Source organism: Lissotriton vulgaris, chromosome 12 (genome assembly GCF_964263255.1).
Source record: "Lissotriton vulgaris chromosome 12, aLisVul1.2, whole genome shotgun sequence".
NCBI classification, from domain to species: domain Eukaryota; kingdom Metazoa; phylum Chordata; class Amphibia; order Caudata; family Salamandridae; genus Lissotriton; species Lissotriton vulgaris.
This window is the reverse complement of record NC_141700.1, coordinates 56,912,797-56,935,721: the sequence shown is the minus strand read 5'-3', so window position 1 is coordinate 56,935,721 and position 22,925 is coordinate 56,912,797. Positions and strand designations below refer to the sequence as shown.

The following is a 22,925-nucleotide window of genomic DNA, read 5'->3' as shown; positions in this document are numbered from 1 at the left end:
CAACAAGAAAAAGGACTGTACCCATAGCATCATACAACAATACCAGTGGAAACAAAAAGCATGATGCTGAAAGCCAAACTAGGGAAACCCGATTTAGCAGCTACCAGGTAAAGGAAAATTCCACATCTTATGCACGGTATTGAATTACACCTCTACTTAAAAAGCTCAAGGAGCTAAGAGGTAAATGAAAAAGGCTGCTGGATGAAGACAGTGTGAACTTTAAGTTGCTTGCTGGATTCTCAGATCCCTTACACCACCACCAGGTGTGTCTCTCACAACTATTTAAAGGACCTGGTTTTAATGGTCAGCCGAGAGCAGCAGGCCACTTACCAAAAGAATTGCCTCTCTGATGTGAGCATCTCGCTGGTTCTTACGTAAGGTGGCTCCAGTTAATGGGCAAGTAAAGTACACACCGGACACAGAGAAGCCACAGGTGTCTTTGTGTGCCGTAGGCTCCTAGAAAAGGGAATAAAAACATTCCTTGAGAGGGACCACATGAAACATGACCTCTGTTCCTCCTGAATGGAAAAGAGCTATTTTACCATCCAAATACAAATAACATTCGTGAGTAGACAAATGCAAAGTTCTTACTACGTTTTCAAACTAGGTTAAAGCAACTAGTTAAATGCTTGTAAACAGCGATTCCCCCAGTGGATCTCCGATGAGCTTTAGAGGTTGTAATACCGGTCATCTTTTTCAGCAACAGAAAGCAAAGCTTGCCTCCTGGGGACTTTAGTAAGTGGAAGCCCACTCCTGAAGTACATTTTTTTAAATACATGCATGTATGTTTGTATGCAAGGAAGCACGATTAAAAGATAAACATTGTTGAGGAATGTGTGAGGGAAGCCAACATTAAAATACTACCCAATGGTTGTTCTTTTGGGACGTGAACAATGAAGTGGGAATGAAACTTCCGATTTTTTGTTGCAGCCTGATCAAACTGAGAAAGTGGTGTGTGTTTGGGTGGTTATTGGGGTTGGGATGCGAGCATAATGGAGAGTGAAGCTCAGATTCTGCTTCGTGGAATGTCTTGATATTGAGTTTTAAAGGAGAAAAAATTACTGACTGTGCGGTCACACTTTAGGGGCAAATGGAAATTACTTTCAGATTCATAACCTTTCAGTCATTAACTTATAATAAGTAACATAATGGAGTGTACTAGAAAACAATATTAATGTGACACCGATGAACGTTTGTAGCAATACATTTTATGTTGTTTGCCCCCAAAAATATATTCATAAAAACAAGGAGAGTTTTTATTTTGGCGACATGTAACTGAATTATTTCTTTATTCATAATTAGGGCTCCCAGTTTAATGATATTTATATTTTTGTCATTTCCGTCTGTATTTGTCCATATTTATTTATTGCAAATTTTACCTGTATTTATCCATATTTATTTTAGTTTTGTGAGAAAATGAAGCTGAAATATGTATATCTCTGCATTTATTGAACCAGTTAATGTACACTAGTGCCTGAACGCCTGACCGGTTTCAATGATATATACACATTCAGATGATAATCTTGGTATCAAGGTTGTGCAAATGTACTGCTGTTTAAGGCCTTTTACTAAAGTTCCTTGAATTTTTTTTAATCCCTTGTCTGTCAATACGCACTGCTTTTGGCCTGGCAGTCATGATTGACAGCATTCAGAATCACTAAAAAAACCTTCTGTTTTTATCCACATTTTAAAAATAAAAAGTCAGGAAAATAAATGTTTTTCCGTCTGTATTTATCAGTAAAAACTGAAAACAGGGAGCCGTATTCATAATTCAGTTGCCAATTTTCTAAACAAGCCTTTTCTGCTAATTACTTTGTTATTTAGGAACACTCACATTCAGCTAAGATTTGAGCATTAGAGCAAATTACACTTTATTCAGATTGTAAAAGGCATTCATATTTAGGACACAGACGGTCACTACAGCAGAGGTGCCCTAGCAATATGGCATAGATCTGGCCCACCTGGACAAACGATTGTCACCTCTGCTTAGGTTTCATTGTAGCAGAAAATAATGGATGCACTGATCATAACACAATAAAAAGCTTGATTGCGTCATTTATTATTTAATTGATTTGTTACACACTATAAAACATGCCACAAACCCACACTTTGTAGAGCTAGGTGAACTGGTTCAGAGTGATAACCAATCTAACAAGACTGGTGATGGAATAAAGAGATTAAGTAATTTGGCATGCATGATCAACTGTAAATGAAAGAAATAAGTCACACGTCATGTAAGGTGTTTTTGTCCTCACAACTATGTCATTTGATCACTTGTGAGACAAAGAAAACCACAAATCATTGGAGACATGGATAGCAATCTCTACTGCTGTAGTTACATGTTGCATGTTGAGGAAAGAAGAACCTTGTGATAGCAACAAAGAATGGCTGAAAGAGTTCCTGTCAATGGCATTATATGAATGAAAGAACCAAATAAAACCTAATCAGAAGTGTGGCTCAATGGTTAGAGTGGCAGACCCTGATGCAGAGGTCTAGCCCGGGACCAGGGTTCAATTCCCGCCTCGGCAGGTCTTGGGATCAATTTCCGCGGACCTGATAATTCTCGCCTCGGTGCCTATTCTAATCATGGGTCCCACTCTGCAACTCTGGACAATAGCTTGCTTAATCTCCACAACGGCCCCAACAACGCTAGGATGCCTGGCCTTCACCTTGGGGGTGCCCAGGAGTGGACGCCTCACAGGGAAAAGCCGGGAAGGGTTCCACAGCGGTATGCGTGAAAGCGCCTGAGATACCCCTTCGGGGTCGATTCGGTGCGCTATACAAATACTACTACATTTACATTTACATCATACAAGACATTTCCAGAAGAATATCGGAACCATTGTTTAGAGGTTTAATGGCCTGCAAAAAAACACTGAGGCTGAAATACACACAGGAAATAGATAACTTTACTGATATCCTGTTTTCTCCACGTACTGACAGCGCCAGAGGGGGTCTATGATGGTCAGAATTTGAGAATTTCAGCCCTGGTTCTATGCCCTTTCCTGTCTGCCATTCCTCATCAATTCTCTGGTAAAATGTATTTCTTTTAAGAAATGTACCCAGAAATCTTGTGGTGCCCATCATTAAAATGGCCTGTTTAGCTGGGTCTGCAGAGGTTGAAGATTTGTTAGGACCTCCTTCAGGTAAGGCACTAGCATTTGTAGTGCAGCTTTTTCTGCCACATAATTGTTGGTGTTACTGATATGGGCATATTACTAGGGCAGTGTGGGAGGAAACACTGGCAGCCTTCATGTGTATCTCCAACTGTTTCTTTTCTGGTGGGAGTACTGAGGTAAATAAATGGAGTAAAACAGGATAGTGTGCAACTGATCTGGTGGGCTAACATAAATCCCCCTTTACTTAAAACAAGGCTGAACTCCACTTTGGGTTCAGAATGATCACAAGCAAATTTGTTAAGCGAGTCTACCGCCTTCATTTCTATGCTTGGTTCAGAAGACTCCCACCTACACACTCACAAGAGGTTTTCAAAAAGTCCCCCTTTGTGTAGTGACCCCAGGATTATGGCTACTGGGTGCTTCCTTGCAGAGAGCCTCAGATAAACATTCACTCATGGGGGACTCCCAAGTTGCGCCCCCTTCATTCCAGTAACAAACCACATTTCTTCTTCTTCCTCCACATATGTAGCTGAAAAAAACTCACACTTCTGATGGACACAAGTCCTTCTTCTACTCTCTCTAGGTATTTCATTACAATTTGTTATGTGTCCAAATTTTGATTCTGATCAGTTTTGATTCACAGAATATGTGTCTACCCTCCCTCTCTTGATTAGTAGCCCTTATATTTTTCTCCCTGGCAAAATGGCTTTTTGGAATGCTTTCTCTGTTCTGCCCGGTTGTATCAACTCAGGTCTTTCTGCCGACAACTGAAGATCATTACCTCTTCGGAGGATGAAGTCTTTGGCTTAACTGCAGCTGCTGCTTCCGCTTCCAACTCCTTTTTCACTGTAAACAGGAAAATGTATGTAAGTACAACATAAAAAACACACAAGATTGTCGGGTTTTTTGGCGAGCTGAGCAAACAAAAGTATTGATAGTAATTAACTTACAAAAACTTGGACTCACCCTTTGTTCTGATAATTTCCTGGGATGTCGGGAGCTTGGATTTGGCCTGCTTCGACTCAATCCTTGCCAGCGCTGCGGTTGCAGCCATCTGAGCTCCCTCTGAGGTTGTGTGACGTGACTTGGAGGGTTCCTTGGCAAGCTTTTCTTTGGGTACTTCCCTGTAATGAAACAGACTAATTTCCAAAGGAAACGAAGGTTGGTGTAGAGGAAGAGTGTGTGAAAGGCTATGGGAAGTAGTAAGAAACTGCAGAATCAATAGCAGGTCAGCTACACTGTAGATCATGGTTAACATTTTATCAGCACCAGGACTACTATGATTCAATGTTTTCGTATTCTATGTGCACAAAAGAATTGCTAGCAAGACATAAACCGTTCAGTGGCCCTCTGGTCCACAAGACTTAACTCCTTGATAAATGTATGCTTGAAGTGTATCATTGGCAAGACAAAGTGTCGATAGGGCCAATTAAAAAAATAATTTCATTAACTGTCTTGATTTTAGGAGCAGCAAATAAAAATAAAAATAAAAAGAGCTTTGCATCACTAAATACCTCAAAAGATGAGTCTTCTGTATTGTTTAATTGGACACCTATAGAAATGTCTGCTTTATAATATAAGATAACCCTGTATCCCACTAAGAACTTGTGTACAGATTTCAAAAGACACATTATCTCAAGAAATTACAAGCTATTTTATGCCAGGCATCTGCAATAGAAGCCAACAAGGTAATCAAAAGATATTATTAAATTGAGCTTAGCTTAACAATAAGGATGTCATTTTGTATTGAAATTAGCGCTGGTCAAGAAATGTACAGGACAAACAGCTCAAGGATTGGAGAGTGTACATCAAAGACAGTGACAGTGCTGCACAACTGGTTCCTAGGTAATTAAGATGAAAATGTACAGAAAGACATTGAACAAATCTTTTATCCTCATAGCTGCTATGGAACGTCCAGCTCCAGTGCTGGACGTTCCATTGTCCAGGTGCAGTTCGAACGTTCAACGGCCGACGGAAACAGTACGGAGGTAGTGGTGCCGTCGGCCAGTGAACGTGCGCAGCACTTAAGGGGTTAACAAACAAAAAGCTCCATGATTGTCTATGCTTCTTAACGGGATATTACAAATGGGGAGTTACAAAGCGAAAGCACATGCGTTTTAATGTAGCCAAAGGATCGACAGGCGAGTCCGTGAAAAATATGCGTTCGGCCCATGCATCATATCGGTAGACCACGTCCAGAGACGTTCAGATTTCAGATCATTAGCAGTTGAACACTACTCAAGGTACTTTAACTAATTTTAAGGAGTATATGAAAACTCACAATTTCATTGTCTGTGAATGACAATTAAGGCATGCTGTAGCAGCAGGAAAAATATCAACTGCAATCTTCATGCAAGCCTGAGGTTCCCAACTCAGCATTGACAACATTCTCGAATTATATTACTGAAGCTCATATTTTCCCACACACTCATCTTGTTTTCCTTTTGTTCCCTCATTCTACATAAGGCATCGTGTACAAAGCCTTTTGGCAATAGCAAGCCATGTGAAGGGCAAAAATCACAGTGTTCGAGACATCAAAAGTGCATTTCTTTATGTACAAAAGCCCTTTTATGACTCAGACAATTGTTTCTGATTTGTAAAATTATTCTTGCAAAACCTGTTAACCCCTTCCACGCTGATGACGAGCTGGGCTCGTCATGGCGTAGCCTCCTCGCACGCTGATGACGAGCCCAGCTCGTCACGTAACATGCATTTTAAAAAATCTCAGCGTGCGAGCGGAATTCCGCTAGCGCGCATGAGGTTAAAATAGGAGAGGCTGAGAAAAGGGCACGCCAGTTCCATTTACGAGTCAGAGAAACACGTTTCAATGATTTGTTGATTATCTAGGACTCACCCTAACAGAAAAAATGGTCTGGGGGCCACAAATAGATAAAGCAAGTCTTAAGCTCGCAAAGACCACAGATGGCCTGGCCAAGCTCTAAAGAAATTCGTTTCATAACTCTATAGGCCTAAGCACTAGAGATCTATAAAACCCAACTCAGGGGTGCTGTTTTGTATGGGGCAGAACTCTGGGGGCATCGCTCTCCCGAAACTATTATCAAGACTGAGAACAACTTTTTTAGACAGCTCTTTGGCCTTCCAGTGAGTTTACCACTCACTCCCCTGTGTTTGGATATAGGGGTAAGACCAATCGTAGAGGAATTTGGTTATAGACTCCTAACATTCTGCCGGCGATTATGGTTGACACCTGAATATTCTGAGTATAGAACGGAGTTAAAGGAGGTCCTCGGCTCCCTAGTATACGGAAGCTGGCATGGATTGCCTATATCAAGGCAGGTCTTCACAATCCAGGTAGGGAGAGTCTGTGGAGAAACGCGGAGGTAGCCTGCTCTGGGATATCGCGCAAAGAGTTAGTAGTTGTAGGGCGAGTAAACTCATGCAACTTTATGAAAACTCAGCCACTGGCCCTCTAACAGACAACTTCTTAAAAGATAAGGATACCTATAACTTGGAGCAATGTCTAGATGAGATAAAACCGGCATTAGCCAGGAAACTCCATTTACAGTTTAGGCATGGCTCGCTTCGCGCATGTACTAATAAATGGGCTGGCAGCTCTGTCTTCCCTGCCCGCAGTAGCCTATAGGAGCCTGAACTACATGTATTTTTCTTTTGTCCTGGGCATAATAAAATAAGGCAAAGATGCATGATTCAAGTGTGCAAGAACCTAGGCACTAGGCGCTATGAAGAAGCATTTAGACTTCTAAAATACAACACCCAGATGCCAAACGTATATGCTGCATCAGGTTTTTTAATCTCTATGTGGCGGGCGTATAAGGTTTTTCTAGGAATTGAAAAATGAATTGAATGCGGATTGAATTTTTTACACACGTGTAGTATCAATTTGATCTATTTTTACAAGGTCCATGATCATGGGGGGAACCGAGTACAGAAGTGTCAGGTTAGCATCAGTGATGTTCAAAATTCAACCACTTTCACCCCACACCAGTAGAAAGGGCTATTGTTCTGTACATGTATTAAAGGCTTTTGAAAGCATCAGATGATTTTTCTTTTATCGAAGAATGGTACAGGGCATGCACCACACCACAAATCAGCATGCTTGTTTTCAAGTATGGCCACTGTCTGGAGCACCTCATGTAAATAAATATGTGTTCAAAAAATAAAGAGGATGGGAGAGGAAGACGATTCGAGTTAGCCTTTGGTTTTCCTGTTTTTATTTTGTTCTACTTTACTATTCATTACATGAGCTCTCCATAAAGACCGTAGCATTTCATAAATGGTTACTTTGTTACATTTTGTGTTCTCATTAAGTTTTGGTTGTGAGGCTCAAGTAGACCTGTTAGAATAGAGCCAGTGTTTGCTCTTTGATATATTTATGACAGCATTGTATTTGCTGGTTTTTGTTTTCCTTATTTAGGACATGCTTGCTGTTTGGATGCTTTAGCCTGTGATAAAGCCACAGTGCCATTGACTAATCTACCTATGGCGTTCATTTGGTGCTCTTATTATAACTTGTTGTAGGATTTGCATTTATTTCGGTCCACGAAACAGAGACATTCACGCACATAGGGTTTCTTAAAGAGGTCTAAAAATATTGGCCTTTTATCAAATGTATCTACCATGCAATGTAATGTGTATTATTTTTAAAGTCAGCGCCTACAATGCAAACTCCATCGTATGTTTTGTTTTCATAACACTCTTTGTTGAAGGAAGTGCTTAACTCTGCTAATGGAGTCTGTTGAGGAAAAGGGCCCTGCTCTCAGCTTATATACTTTTGTAGTCCACGATGATGCTTCAATATAGGATTTTCTCTGTCGGACAGGTTAGGGCAATACAAAGGCGCACAGTCACCCAAGTATTACTAAACATCACTCTTTTAATAAAAAAAAAGCCAGACCTATTGTCTTTGAGAATGCTCGTTTAAAAAAAGATCCTTGTCCAGTGAATGTTTGATTGGGCAAAACACATGCACTCTAATCAATACCAGGTCATTTTTGGGCAGCTGGAATAAAAGACCAGAATAGTAACATCCAGAAAATGAGTCACGTAGTGAAAAGAAGCGATTAGATAAAAACATAAAAGAGGAGGAGTGGAAATCAAGAGGAACAACAAAATAAAAATGGGTGGAAGATAAATGAATGAAAGAAGAATAAAACAGCAGAAAATGAACTTCAAAAATGGTTATGAAAGGCAGAAAGAATGTCAAAATGATGTTATAAAGAAACAACATTGAGCAAATAATACAATGTGGGAAGCAAGACTCCAATGTAAGCAAGACTAACAAAAGAATCTGAGAGACTATTTTTCGTAGTAGGAAAATAAATATTCTAGACAATGGCAGTAAACATGATGCGAATTATTATATACAGAGAATAAAAAAACAAAAAGCAACCATGAGAATTATTATATACAGATAACAAAAAAATAAAAAAGCAACCAAAGGAGAATGGGCAAATAACTAAGATAACAAGACAGGTAAAGTCACGAAAGTAAAGCTAAACAACTAGATAACAATATTTTACTACAGTGAAATGCTACTTACCACATGCCTCTTCTGTCCCTTTTGTAACAGCCCTTCTCTAGAAGCAATGTAAGGCAACTGGAAGACAACCTCTTGCAAGGAAGCTAACCATAAACAGATGACAGCCATTCAAATGGTCAACTTCAGTACGATGACAACGGCGAATATTGCTCCTTGTCTAGCTCAATTGCTTTGCATCCTTCTAATTTCCATTCAGTAAGCCCTACATAACTCTTCCCTCCAGAATGGATCCCTCCAAAAGCCTCTTGCCCTATGGGAAGAACAAAGGCCATTTCATTCCAATGAGCTCTCTCAGAACTTATCCCTAATCATGTAGTCTCAAACGCTGTCCAGTGAGAAACCTGCAAATGGGGACTCTTGGAGTTCTCCTGACCAATGATGACATTAAAATGTATCAGTACGAAGACCATACTTCTCACTTTACCTGAATGTAGAAACATACACCAAACTGAACCAGGGGTGTGGAATTTAACAGAATTTATACTTGTCCAGGGGGCAGGTTGCTTCATAAATCTACTTGTCCTATAACAAAAACCACTTGCCCCTTTGGGGCCATGTAGTGCAGCATTAAATTATGGTAGCAATATCATTACATAAGAGATCTGATACAGCCTCTCTGATTATACCATTTCAGTGTTTTAATACTTGCAATACCCTTATGTTACTACATTTCCGCAGATCTAGATACTGGGACTGAAGGTAGTGGTAAGCAATAGTTTCAGGGTTAGAATACCCTTATGAATCTGTGCAAACCAGGTAACTTGCATGTTCTAAGGGTTTTCAACAACTGTTTTTAATGTTTCCACATACTGAGAAATGTTGGAAATTTACTCCTGACATTGGCACATGTAAACCTTCCAGAGTTGGGAAAAAAGTGGCTGGAGGGAAAGTGAACTTGCAAACACTCAGATGTTCACATGAGCAAATCTACATATGCATATTTGCTCATGCTAAAATGCAGTTCACAAATATTTTCTAGGAGTACTATTTCTTGTCCTACTTCTGTAAATTATTGGGAATTCACGAAAGCCGTATAGCTGCACCATCCATATACCATGGGTGCACTTTTGAGACTTTCTTTAATAAATCGGCCCTTAATTTAGTCTGGCGTTGACCGTGACCTTTTGTGTTTATTAAAATTCTGCCTCTCTCTCTGTATCGCTGGCTACTTCAGGGCTGGCTTCACCGTGACTGACCGCATTCTGCTATTTCACAGGACAGCAGCCGCCAAGGCAAGGCTGAATGGCACCCTACAGTACCTAAAGGCTCCAAAAGGGGTTTTGAAAGAAGTGGGAGATTTTGAATCTTGGTGCAATTCAATTTGGTGGTCGGTGGAGGAGAGGCAGATAACACTAAAGTACCTGTCCTCCCCATTTATGCTGATCATTGTATTTATTATAGGTAATAGGAATCTGCCCACCCAGATGTTTGCATTTAGGTCTCTTAAATCAACGCACAGTTGCAGACCCCATACTCCAGAATTTTAGGTTACCACAGTCGGACCAAGCCAGAAGGAGCTCTCGATTGGTTCTATGACACCTTTCTTTACCAATTTAACTCCTCCTGCAGTGGTTCTTGCATCAAAAAGGGTATCGGTCTCATCCTATGCATCACTGGCACAGCCTTGTCCGTCAGCTTAATTTTATGCTGCAAATTCTTTAAATGGCTCAACTCCTCCGTGAACAATTCATGGTAAGCGTCACACACATTAACACTTGCATTCATCTTTTTTATCGCCATGATTGGTTCTACATTAGTCGGATCATGCTTGATGCTTAACTCTTTCTGGGCAGCATAGGGTTGTGTGCCAGGGGTATGGACGGGGCATAGAGAATAGTACTGCCAGCTCTTCCAGAACTCATTCAACGCCTACCACAAGGTCTTTACTGTGTCTAGGCCATCTCTAGGACTCCTGTAAGTCTGATATAAAGCGACCTGCATGGGGAACAGTGCCTCAGCATCTGTCTCCACAACCACATGGGGTTGAAAAGGGGTCAGATGTACCCAGTGGTGCAGAAACTGACCCGGAGCGTTCCATGCATACAATTGCATATCTGGGGCTCCTAACCCACCCTGACGCAGAGCGAGTGTCAATCGGTCCCAAGAGACTCACCCCTGCCCTCCCACCCAGACCAACGAGATCACGAGGATCTGAGAGATTTAAAAAAGTCCTGCATGAGGGGAATAGGAATGTTGACTAATAGATAAAGGAAATTCGGCAGAACTATCATCTTGACCAATGCTATTTTCCCTGCTTGGGAAAGCGGGAGCTTAGCTCACGCAGTGACTTTCCCTTCCAACCATGTTATGGCGCGCCCGTAGTTCATGTCCCATATGTCCTGCACATTTCTACTGAGCCATATGCCCAGATACTTCACAGGTTTGTCCGCCCATTGAAGGGGAAACTCAGAGGAAGCTGGGTAGTGGCGTCAGTTAAAGGAAAAATAATTGATTTAGCCCAGTTAATTGAGATGCCAGAGAGGCCACCAGACCTAATAAATTCCAGAAGTAATGGATATCTCCCCTATTTTCTTCCTTAAAAGCCTTGTCTAAAAGGGCATCCGTCGGTAACCGCCACATAAACATCCAAGGAACGGAGTTGGGAAGTACTAGGCGCAGAAGGCATGGCGCGTGGTCTGACAGGGATCTAGGGAGATGTGAGACCTCACTGGTCCATGTAGCCACATCCTGTGACACCAACCAGAAGTCTAGTCTTGACCATGCTTTATGGTACTCAGATATACACGTCCCCTCCTTAGTTTGTGGGTGAGTATGTCTCCAAATGTCCACCAAGTCTCCGTGTAAAAGGATGGCATTCAATGCAGTGCTAGCTGATGGGTGTAGCGTTAGAGATATCCCTTTCCGATCTACTTCGTCATTCAGGATTGCATTGAAGTACCCGCCCCAAATAATGGTTTCACAGTTTGTCGCCCTTACTCTGGCCCATATATCTTGCAAAAAACTGGGGGAATCAACATTTGGGCCATATCTTGCAACCAACACAACTGGAATCCCACCTAGGGTGCCCATTATGACGTATCTACCCTCTGAATCAATTTGTAGTTCACCATCCTTCCATTCAAGAACCCATCTGATCAATGCGGCCACCCCCCTGGCGTAATTTGAGTAAATGGATGAGTACATTGAGCCTCATCTACTGTGCCTCAGCCTGGGAGAGGGTGTAACACTGAGATGTGTTGCCTGTAACACGCATACGTCTATGTGATGTCTTAGCAAATGTGAGTGGACCAGCCTGGATTTCCTGCCGTCATTTAGCCCACGGATGTTCCATAATATAAAATGTAAACTGGTCATAGGACGCCCACCACAATATTATGAAAAATTCCCGTAGGAGCAAAACACAATATTGTGTGGTGGCACCCAGTGGCGGTAAGCCAAATTGTACAGCAATGATTTGGCAAGCATCATAACATCAACCTACCTCCCCCACTCCAACTCCCAATGAGGTTGTAGAATACCCGTCCCAAACATCTTAAAGAAGAAAGCAACAAGAGGCAATTCTCCCATGGGGGCGCAGTACCACTAGCGTTCTCCCCTGTCAACACAGGGTGGCCAAGGAAACTGTGGAGGGCTGTGCCTATCTCACAAGCTGTGTAAAGAATCCCAGTACATGATAGTTAGCAGTTCGGGAACAAACTCCGGCTACGTACCCCAGAGCAGTGAGAGTCCCAGAGGTCCCAGCCCATCTCAGCCCGCTGTGTAAGCAGCCAAGCCTGGCTCGTAAACATTTTAAGTGAGAACCAACCCCCGAAACAGAGAGACCTGGCACACACAAGTGTGAAAAACCACCCTTCCAACCTACGAAGAGCCTCTCGGGTCCCAACCCATCTCAGAGCATAACTGCTCCAGCGCGGGTCAGTCATTGTCACTCAGCCGGTCCTCGGCGGAATCCGCAGACTTGGAGTTTTGTTTGGACTTCTTCCCACCAATGTGTTTAGCAAACTTGAGGGCTGACTATGCATCCGTGAAGAAATGTGCGGACCCATCGTATGTGACCTTGAGCTTGGCGGGGTATAGTAGCGAGTAGGGAATCTGGGCTTGCATCAGGATTTGTTTAGCAGTGAGAAACTCGCGCTTTGCCGACTGCACTGCAGGCATGAAATCTGGATAAAATTAGGTTGTTACCTTTGCGCCTGATAGTCCCCTTCCCTCGGGCCAGGCGCAGGATAAGATCTTGGTCCTGGTAGTTCAAAATTCTTGCCAGGATGGGTCTAGGTGCAGCTCCGATTGGAGGTTTGGGAACCAAGGTACGGTGTGCCCGCTCCACTGCGGATAGGTTTGGATCAAAGAGCTCATGAAGCAAGTCTGCTATGTAGGTCACTATCTTGTTGATGACTGTCGTCTCCGGTATGCCAGTAATTCGCAGGTTATTGCGGCAGGACCTGGCTTCCAAGTAGTCGTTCTCGGCGCGAATGATGCCTAACACTTTATCCATTTGCAGTAACTGTTCCCTGGTTTCAACTAAGAACTCACAGAAGGCCAAGGCCCGGTTTTCAAGCACATCAAGTCGGGTCTCGTGCGAACCCACCTGTGTTTTGACAGCATCTAGTTGGGTAGTTAACGCATCCAACTTGGTGTCTATGTTCCGAAGGCTAGATCTAATTTCAAGCATCAGGGTGCACAGATCCTCCCCTCGGTCTTCCGTCTGGACTCTGACGGCCTCTCCGCGCCGACTTCTGGATCCGACCTAGTGAGTCTCGTGGTTCTCCTCTGATCAAAGGTCAGCTTCGGCTGCTTCGCGTCCTGTTTAGTTAGGTCTTGCCAGGTGTCGCAGGGTCTCCTGCAAGATCCACTGGCAGGGTGCGGCGTAAGCAGTACAAGGAAGGGGCATCAACCGCCAAACTATTGCACCAATGGCTCGTCTGCAGTTACTCCTTAGATTTGACGTGGGCCTACATGCAACACAAGCACACAGGACCGTTCAGGAGGCAAGCATCGGACTAGCGTCCAGGTCCCAGCCAGCCGCTCCAGATTCAACTGTTTATTCTTATACTGTACCGGGCATGGGCCTCAGACAGCAAGAGCTCCTGTAGGCTAAGCACACTCTCCAGACGCAGCAAAGCAGGGTGTGTCCCTACAGCTGGAGTAAGCAATGTGTCCTGCTCTCCTGGGCTTGCCCAAGGTGCATGCTGCCGTCAAATACTTCAATGCACCCAGAGCGATCTCACTGCTATGACCGCCTCGCTCAACGCAGAGACGCGTCACCTCAGAATCTCAAAATGGCGCTCAGGGTCCTAGTCCAGCTCCAATTCCCCCGGCCAGACAGACCGCTTCTGGTCCACCTGAATCAATAGCCCTTCATGCATTTCTGGTGGCCCGGTATCCCAGCGCTGCCCCGCGAGCCTCCGCTACGGGCAGGAGATCCAGCCAGCCCCCCGCATAACCTCCGGGTCTGCGCTGTCCCAGTCTGCTCCTCAATGCTGCCTCCCTAGCGTGTGTCTACCCGCTGAGGCAGATTCAGCGCAGCCCGATGATGATTGGTGGGCCGGCTCCTCACCGATTCAACTCCAGGGCTCCGCTCTCACCTCCCGGTCCCTGAGTCAGCCAGCAATCTCCTGCGTAGAGTGTGGCCCTCAATGTCATTAGACGCCTCGGGCTCGAGTTCCGGTGTAGTTGGCGAGCAAGTCAGTAGCTCCAGAAAGCATGGCCAGGCCCTCCGCCGGGGCGCACCCCTCTGTTCCAGAGCCGAACTCAGGGACGTGGATTAGCACACTCAGTTCCCTGCGTTCCAGGCTGTGTGTAGGAACACGTTTGGTGCGGCAACACCTCTCTAGTCACACGGATCGATGCAGGATTAATTCTTGGCCGGCGAAGCTCGCTTAGCTAATGGGCATTCCACAGCTCAGGAGGCCATGCCCCCCCCCAAATGGAGACAATCCTTAATTATGTAGTTAAAACATTGCATTGTTAAATTGTCTGCTGCAGGGAAAGATGAAGGTCGTTCTCGTTACGTGTCTAACAGTGGGCACTGTCAGCAATTAAACTGTTTAGGTTTTGTTTACCTTTCATTAATAGATTGTTAATGAAACAATGGGCCATGGTCAGTCGTTTTAGAATTGTTTGACTCGTCGTCTGCCGCGTTTACACCATAGTTATGGATTAATTTAATTTGACACATAATTTGTCAACCACTTTAATGGCCCTCTCTCACCTCTAACTGCTTAGCCGCCACCTCTCAGGCTATCATCCCTTCTTGGACTGCAAAAACAGGGATCGATACCAGACTCTTAAAGCCAGCCAAGACATCCCCATCTTTAAAAAACCTACACTGGATCCTGCTTCACCTGACAACTATAGACCTATATCGAATATCCCACTCCTAGCTAAAGTTCTGGAGAAATGTGTGCAACAGCAGTTGAGCCAACACATCACCAACTTCCATCTAGACGACTTCCAATCCGGATTCAGACCTGGTCACAGCACTGAAACCACCCTCCTCCACATCGTGGATGATGCCCTCCAAGCCCTTGTCCAAGGCAAAACCTGTCTCCTAATCCTCCTAGACCTATCCTCTGCTTTCGATACGGTCAACCACCAAGAACTCCTTGAATGCCTCAAAATCAGGATGGGACTGGAAAGCCCCGTTCTTAAATGGTTTAGGTCCTTCCTCCAGAATCATTAACAGAGATTCCTAATCAACGGTAACTTATCTGCTCCCTCTCCGATCATGGTTGGAGTCCTCCAAGGATCAACCCTGTCCCCCACCGTCTTCAATCTCTACCTGGAACCACTCGCAGAAGTGCTACGCACTGCCAATATCTCCTACCACATGTATGCCGACAACACCCAGATCTACATTAAAATCTCTTCTCCTGAGCACATTCTTTCCCTGAATGAGGCCTTGAAGTTGACTGTCCATTGGCTCACCTCTAACCAGCTCAAACTTAGAGCAAAAAAATGAATTTCTTCTAATCTACCCATCTCAAACTAGCCCTGACATCCAGGAATGGATCCGGGAGATCAGAGCGTTAAACTGCCCACCAACCATAGTGGAGTCTGCTAAATCCCTTGGAATAACCCTAGACTGCAGCCCAAGATCTCCCTGGCACCATTAAAAGCCTGCCTCAACGCTGCCGCCAGACTCCTTATAGGTTCAAAGAAATTCAACCACATCTCTCCACACCTTAAAGCTCTGACCTGGCTTCCTCTCGAGGCCAGAACCCAACTTAAGCTGGTTTGCATCACTCACAAGGCTCTATACTCTAACTCACCTGCATTCCTTGCCCAAAAACTCGTGGGATCCGGAAAAGCCAGAAACTCCTGGTCCGCCAAAGACCTCTTGCTCCAACCCACACGCTTGCAGGAAAAAAAAGGCCAAAACGTTCCTAATGGGCAAATTCCTCTCCTAACGCTTGCATTCAATCACCTCAGCGACTTTGTTCTACCTTCTGTTATGGCCTCTCCTTGGTGTTCCGGACCATATCCACCCAGCACCTCTGGGCATCCCACACAGCATTCGAGACCCCATGTTTCTTATAAAATGTATCTACCTGTTTTTATCCCAAATGTATCCACTTGTTTTTATCCCAAATGTATCCACCCCTCCTAAGTCTTTTGTATACGACTTGTCAATCCTGTAAAGCGCTCCGATACCCTTACGGGTCTGGTTCGCGCTCTATAAAACACAAAAATAAATAAATAAATAAAATTCCTACCAAGAATATAGGATTGTTATTGCATCCCCCAGCTTGATTTCAGCCTTTTGGAGGACATACCCCTTTGCCCTTAAATTTCTCTTGAAATACATTGTAATCAACAAAAGCATAGGGTGAACACGAATCAGCATGGACTTGTATGATTGCTCCATCCAATCATATATTATGTGGGATCATTATGCTCACAATTTCATTGGTTGCTACTTGGAACACACATTTACTTACACCCTCATCTGCTTCTTCAACCAAATGCACGTTTTTTTCTGTACCTTCATGTTCTTACACACTCTAACATAATGTCCCCTCCTATTACATTTTCTACAAACACAGGGGTGTGCAGAAAAACTAGGGTTGTTTGCTAGACGGTTGTAGTTCTCACAATGGTAACACTAGTTTTTCTCTCCATTTTAGTCTTCTACTTTCTTTTTGAATTGTGACTCACGTTTTTTTCCCTTCTTCAACATCTTCTGTCTGTTCTTCCTTACCAGAACGATTCCTCACCACATGAACTGTGTTTGAAACATTGCTTTGCTTCATTTCCCTCATTCACTCTGCTGTATGCTCTACACTTTTGCCAATGCCCACAGCTTCTTTTAAGTCCGGATTCTTTGCCAACAGCTTCTCTTGAATTTTGGGGTCGTTTGTGCACCAAACTAATTGGTCTCTGATTAAGGAGTTACACAAAGGACCAAATTCACAAATGTTGGCATACCTGTTAGACATGCAATGTAATCTGTGACTCTTTCAATTGTTTACATACCCCCTGCAAAACAAATGTGTGTCTTTCTAAAACAATATTCACCCTCAGACCAAAGTGTTACTCCAGTTTACGATAAGTCATCTGATATAGGTCTTCTTGAACTTCGCCTTCCTCTCCATTATAATCTGAATCCATTAAATTCTCATACACCTTCCTTCCCTGGATTCCTAACTGAATCAATAATATGTGCTGTTTTCTTGGTGTTAAATATTTCTCTTCACGAATTGCTATAAGGTATAACTGGAAAAGTTTCACCCACTCCCTCCAGGGGTATAACAGGTTCTCCTATCATCTAAAAATAGAGGAGGCTGGGACATGCTTGCTGCAGCGATATTGTCACAACTAAATATTTATTTATTCACAGTCACAAATATGTATATGCTGGAAGTTTAAAGAACCACACGTGTATAATCAAAAGTAAGCTATATGTGCCCAGATATTGTACCATAGAATAAAATTATACATATCCCCTTTTTCTTATTGTGCATATGAGGTCTCTAATGTCTGTGGAAACCCTGGATGCAACCTACATATAAGAAATGTCATTACCTTGTTCACCAGACACAAAGGTAAGGTGTCCCAAACACTTGGTATGTGAAGCAAACAGTAAGAAGGCTGTTCCTCACTTGTTACCCGCGTAAACTGAACTCTACTATGCCGACAGAGGATTTGGCACAGCAGCCAGAACTGTCGACTTGGGAGCTGGGGATCCTGGTTCAAGTCTCGGTATTGGCGCAACATCCTGTGATTCTGGGCAAATCACTTCATTTTCCCGTGCCAATGAACAGTGACTGGGTACCCTTACGAGTGATAAGCTGCGCTATACAAATCTGCAAACTTTACTAAACCTCTGCCAACTCAGGTTCTTGAGACTTCTGCAATATATGCAGTGCCACCTCCTGAAGATAGCTGTGACCCTTGATTTGCTGGCAAGAACGCTGTCCACATCGGTACCCACGCACTACTTCAAAATTGCCTACAGCGTCTGTAAAGCAGTGAGGTGCACTGCACATCACCCGGGCTGTAGATGAGTGCTGCTCCCAGCACAGATTGCTCTGCGCAGCGAAGCCAAAAGCTGTGAAGTAGACCACGTATAGCCCAGGGTACTGAAACAGAGCTGCTCACATAGACCCCTACAAGTCAGTGCAGTGAGGCAGAAAGCTTCGACACTCCCAATGAGTGAGCAGCAACCCACTCATGATCTGGTCATAACCTATACACCAGGTCCAGATGTGTAAAAATCAGCTCTATGGCACACCACAGTGAGTCTCTTAAGCCTCCAGTGGCATTCTCTCGGAATACACAACTCATCGAATACCTCACCTCGGCTGACAGTTACCAACATATAAAGTGAGGTATTTATTCATTACTCATAACTCCAACACGATACAGCCCTTTGTCGCTTCATGGAACAGTGGTGGCTCTTGTAAATTTGTCAGGGGAGAGGCTGTCACTGGCTGCACCCTGCACAGCTTAATGATCCCATCCTCGTCGCCATTGTATTAGGTAAAAAAAGCACTCCTTAAAAGGTTCAAAGAGCACTTTATTCAAGTTACTAGGCAACAACTTCTGATCCACATCAGCTGACTGGCTGCCACTCTGTCATCCAGCTCTCAACAGAACATGGCATATACCAACTGGCGGAAACAACGTGGGGGAAACTGGGAAAGAGTGAGAAAGGGGCACAGGGGGTTAAAAAGGACTATGGGCTAATAAGGTAACATACACTTAAATACCATCAATTACATTGGTATACATTACAAGACCATCCTTTTTTCACATTTCCCAAGTCATAACCAGATGCAGGGTCTAGCGGGCCAATGTGTCCACTAAAGGGGCCTGTGTTTGATCTAATGGGCACAGGTTCAAATCCCGGATGGTCCACTCAGCCTTTCATCCTTCTGAGGTCGATAAAATAAGTACCATTGAGTTAAGTAACAATAAACAAATGTTTTCAGCGCCAAGATGCCCATGGGTGAACAAGCGCTTTACAAATACACGTTATGTTATAATCGATAATCAATATAACTCACACTCTCCTGCGCTGCAACTCCATTCATTTAGTTCCCTTCCCCTATTGTTAAACACGTTCAACCTCTATAAACCTTGATTTTGTATAGAAGTCAATTGCTTATAGTTATGTTTGTGCTATAGAGGTCGCACACACACACACGCTATTTAAGATTAAAGCTATCACTCCTAATTAATGTGAATAGATCTGTTAATTCTATACATTTTTCAAACTGTCTGAAGCGCCACACCATTTACTTAAAGTTAAAGTGATACTCCAGTTAGAAGGAAGCATGAAATAAAGATTCAATCTGCTTCAATCCACTTAATATCACTAAAAACAGTATCTAAATTAATTTCTGATTCAATCCAGCAAGTTCGATGTTTGCTAATCTATACTACACATCAGCAGTATATTCACAGATATGTGCCTAATAACACGTAGGTTGTGGTGTTCCTCAGTTCATTATAAAGGGCAAAGCAGCAACAAGAGTGGAAGAAAAAAAACTTCAGGGTCACTTACATTCACAAGTCAACTTCCTGGATGGACTTGGCCTTGGGGCATTGTACATTCTCCTGTGCAGAATACTATCTGCATTCCATTGTGAGGTTGCAGTTTTTATGATGTCATACAGGCCCTTGACGCATACATGTCTCCATGGTAGTATCTTACTGCTAGCCGGTCAGAGGTTTGCAGGACGCTTACTGGACCACCAGGTTAGCCTGGTGATCCCAAACCACAGGATTTACACGCAGACAGCAGACCCAGTCCCTCGCGCCTCTGACGTCTCGTGTAGGCTATCAGATGTCCGGAAGATGACAGAATAAAGCTTCTAAAAGGAGGTAATGTCCCCCACTCTGTGTGCCTGGGCCCCCAGATCCTGTACCTGTGTTTCCCTGCGTCGGCAACAACCCCCTAGATCACCCTGTGTGTAGCCCATATTCTTCTACGTCAATACTCCCCCCTCTCCTATGTATACAACAGCTATTGCACCTGTGCCCCCCCCCCCTTTTGATCCCTGTATATTTATATTTGCATTCTTATGGTTTAGTCCTTCCCCGTTCCCTCTGTGTTTCGAGCAGTTACCTGGTTTCCTCTGCCAGCTTCTGCCCGGGTCCGGCCGATTTAAACTTGATGTCGCTCTTGATACCCTGGAAGAATTTCTTCATGGCTGGTAGATGGCTGTCTGTGCCAGGGAGAGGGGGTGGGGGCAGCGCCCCTCTGGTTGTTCACAGTTATTGAAATGCGGGTACCCTCCTATCTTTGTGGGTTCATTCCTCGCTAAGTGGTGGCTCACGTGATAAGGGAGGGATTAAGTAGACAGGTCAGCTCCAGCCTATGTGTGTGCAGGGGAAGGGGGGGCTGGCAGGTACCATAAAGGTATCAGACCTCCTTGAAGGGGTGGGGGTCTCCTATGGGGGGCAGTCTCTACCGAACAGAGCTGGCCATCTCTCCTCCATGTGAAAGGAGACCTCGCCTTGTGAACAAGGAGTTGCTTCTTTTCTGTTCTGCTAGGAGTGTCTCACACTATGGAGTTTCACCAGCCCCTCCCTTCCTCTTCACAATGCAATGCACCCCCGGCTGGGACTAAACAAACCCAGAGGCGCCCCACATTCTCTTCTCATAAGAGGGGGGGGGGGGGCGGTGGCAGGAGCACTGTTTACACCGAGGCCAACACCTGCAACCAGCAAATCCTTCCAAAGCACCTGATATCTGACAACCGGAAGTGAGCTCAATCAAAACAGGAAAAGGACGAGCCGCCGCCAGCATAGACATAGAGAGGGGACTCGGCTGCGCTGACACATACACATGGGGGTGAGGGGGAAGTCACGTGAGCTGATGAGACAGACAACTTAAAATCTAAATAATGCCTGCTTTATTCAGAGCGGGAAACCTGTGGGGAACCACCGGAACGTTTCAGGGCAAAAAAAATCACTCGGCATGCTTGAGCGCAAGCGATAGCCATTTTTGTATTTATCGAGAATAAACTGGATTAAATAAATCTTTACAATAAAGTATATTTGTTTGCATGCATAGCTTTATGATTTTAGTCACGTATGTTTTGTATATTGTACTAGTACGCCTCGAACTGAACAAGGAATGGTGCAATCCGAGATGCCCACTGAAGCAAAATACTATTTTCGTACTTTTTTTTGTTGCATTTTTATATAGCGTGAACTTCATCTCAATGGTATTGGGCTGCCTCTGCTTTACATTTTTTTAACCACCTTGATTGTTTTACCTCATAGTACATAACATCAAATGTTTCATCATGTGAGATCATGTACAGGTTCTGTAGGATATGACATAAATACCATTTTGGGAGGAGTAGGTGGTTCTGTACATAAAGAGTAGAACATTTTCAAATTTCAGATCTCAACATTGGAGTCCCCGACATAAGATATACCGTATAGCTCATCTGTTCATGCATCTTCAGTGCCTGAAAACATTCTCAAATTCACAACATGACTTTAGTCTTCACAGAACTAGAAGGATGACAGTGGTCTATACAAATGCTAGCATACATATTTTCAGGAAATTATTTGTAGCATCCAAGTAATACAGGTATGCGTAATGAAAACAGGTAACACCATGTCATCTCAATAGTGTCAATTATACAGGAGGAAACCCCCAATATATAATAAGTATCAAGCAAATGTCCAGAGCACCACCACAACATGAAGTTAAAGGTCCGTCACTCGAGCGGTTCTGTTAAAGTAGGATAAGCTTCAATACACATAAGGTAGGAGCTTGGCAGCGCGGACCCTGATAAGTCCAGGTCTCGAGACGTAGATATCACTGAACGTCCATTCAAAAACTCTGCTTCAAAGTACGTTTTTGAATGGACGTTTAGTGATTTCTAAGTATCGAGATCTGGACTTCTCAGGGTCCGTGCTACCTGTAGTTGGATACTATTGTGCTTGACTACATTTACAAATATACTTTTAAGTAAGAACTTCCTTTTTGCTGCCCCCGGGGCTCCGAGGGCCAGGATCTGGGGTCTTTGAACCTTCCATCGAACAAATCCGATATACCTTTCAGAGCCTTGAAAAAGTCATCAAGTAAGACGAAACACGTGTCGGCTGTTGTTTTGAAACCTTATATGCCCAAGAATATGGAATAAAAACAATTGGAATCATTAACTTTTTTATTCCTCCCTAATGTGTATTGAAGCTTATCCTACTTTAACGGAACCGCTAGAGTGACTGACCTTTTACTTCACGTTGTGGTGGTGCTCTGGACATTTGCTTAATGACTTTAATCTTCTTTTATTACTATTTACCAGATTGACTCAACTCGCCTCTGCCCATGCTGTAAGTGCGGCTAAAACACACAATCTAATTTTTTTTTTTATATGTATAATATTTCAACCAAGCAAAAGCTTTCTAATTTAATAAGCTGGGCTGCACACAGGTGAGCTACTTATAGGTAGCTGGAGCGCTACAGTAGCTCACAAGCTACTGGTTGGATACCTCTGATCTAACATCTCTAACTCTAATTGCACAATATCTCTACACTTGGAAACATTTAAAAAGTACTGTTTCTGGACTATACACACTTCTAATTGATTCCTCATTTTCTATAGAAAACCCCAACCAGTTAAAATCATTTTGGTCCACACATTTGAATATGTAATGTATGGACATAGAATGGGGCATTATATTAAAACATTATATTAAAGGACTTAGAGACTCCCTTCTTAAATTTAATTATTTCAAAATTTTTGCATCAATGGCACTGGTCTCTGGCTAAATAACATTCAGCCAAACATAGTCCTGGTTCTCTTTGTAGAACACCAGATTGTAACTTTGGGCCTGACTATAATGATGGTGGGATC

General features: G+C 43.5%; 1 protein-coding gene across 1 annotated transcript in view; it reads right to left on the bottom strand.

Annotated features, from left to right (window-relative positions):
- The window catches only part of UBXN6 (UBX domain protein 6), a 58,456-nt gene extending 37,615 nt beyond the window's left edge, over positions 1 to 20,841 (bottom strand). The window contains exons 1-4 of the mRNA XM_086947066.1: positions 20,174 to 20,841; positions 4,086 to 4,243; positions 3,901 to 3,965; positions 331 to 456 (exon numbers count right to left, since the gene is read on the bottom strand). Of these exons, the coding sequence (XP_086803192.1) occupies positions 331 to 456; positions 3,901 to 3,965; positions 4,086 to 4,243; positions 20,174 to 20,256 (432 nt within the window). The 5' untranslated portion in view covers positions 20,257 to 20,841. The remainder of the gene's footprint in view (positions 1 to 330; positions 457 to 3,900; positions 3,966 to 4,085; positions 4,244 to 20,173) is intronic.
- Positions 20,842 to 22,925: the final 2,084 nt, after the last annotated feature.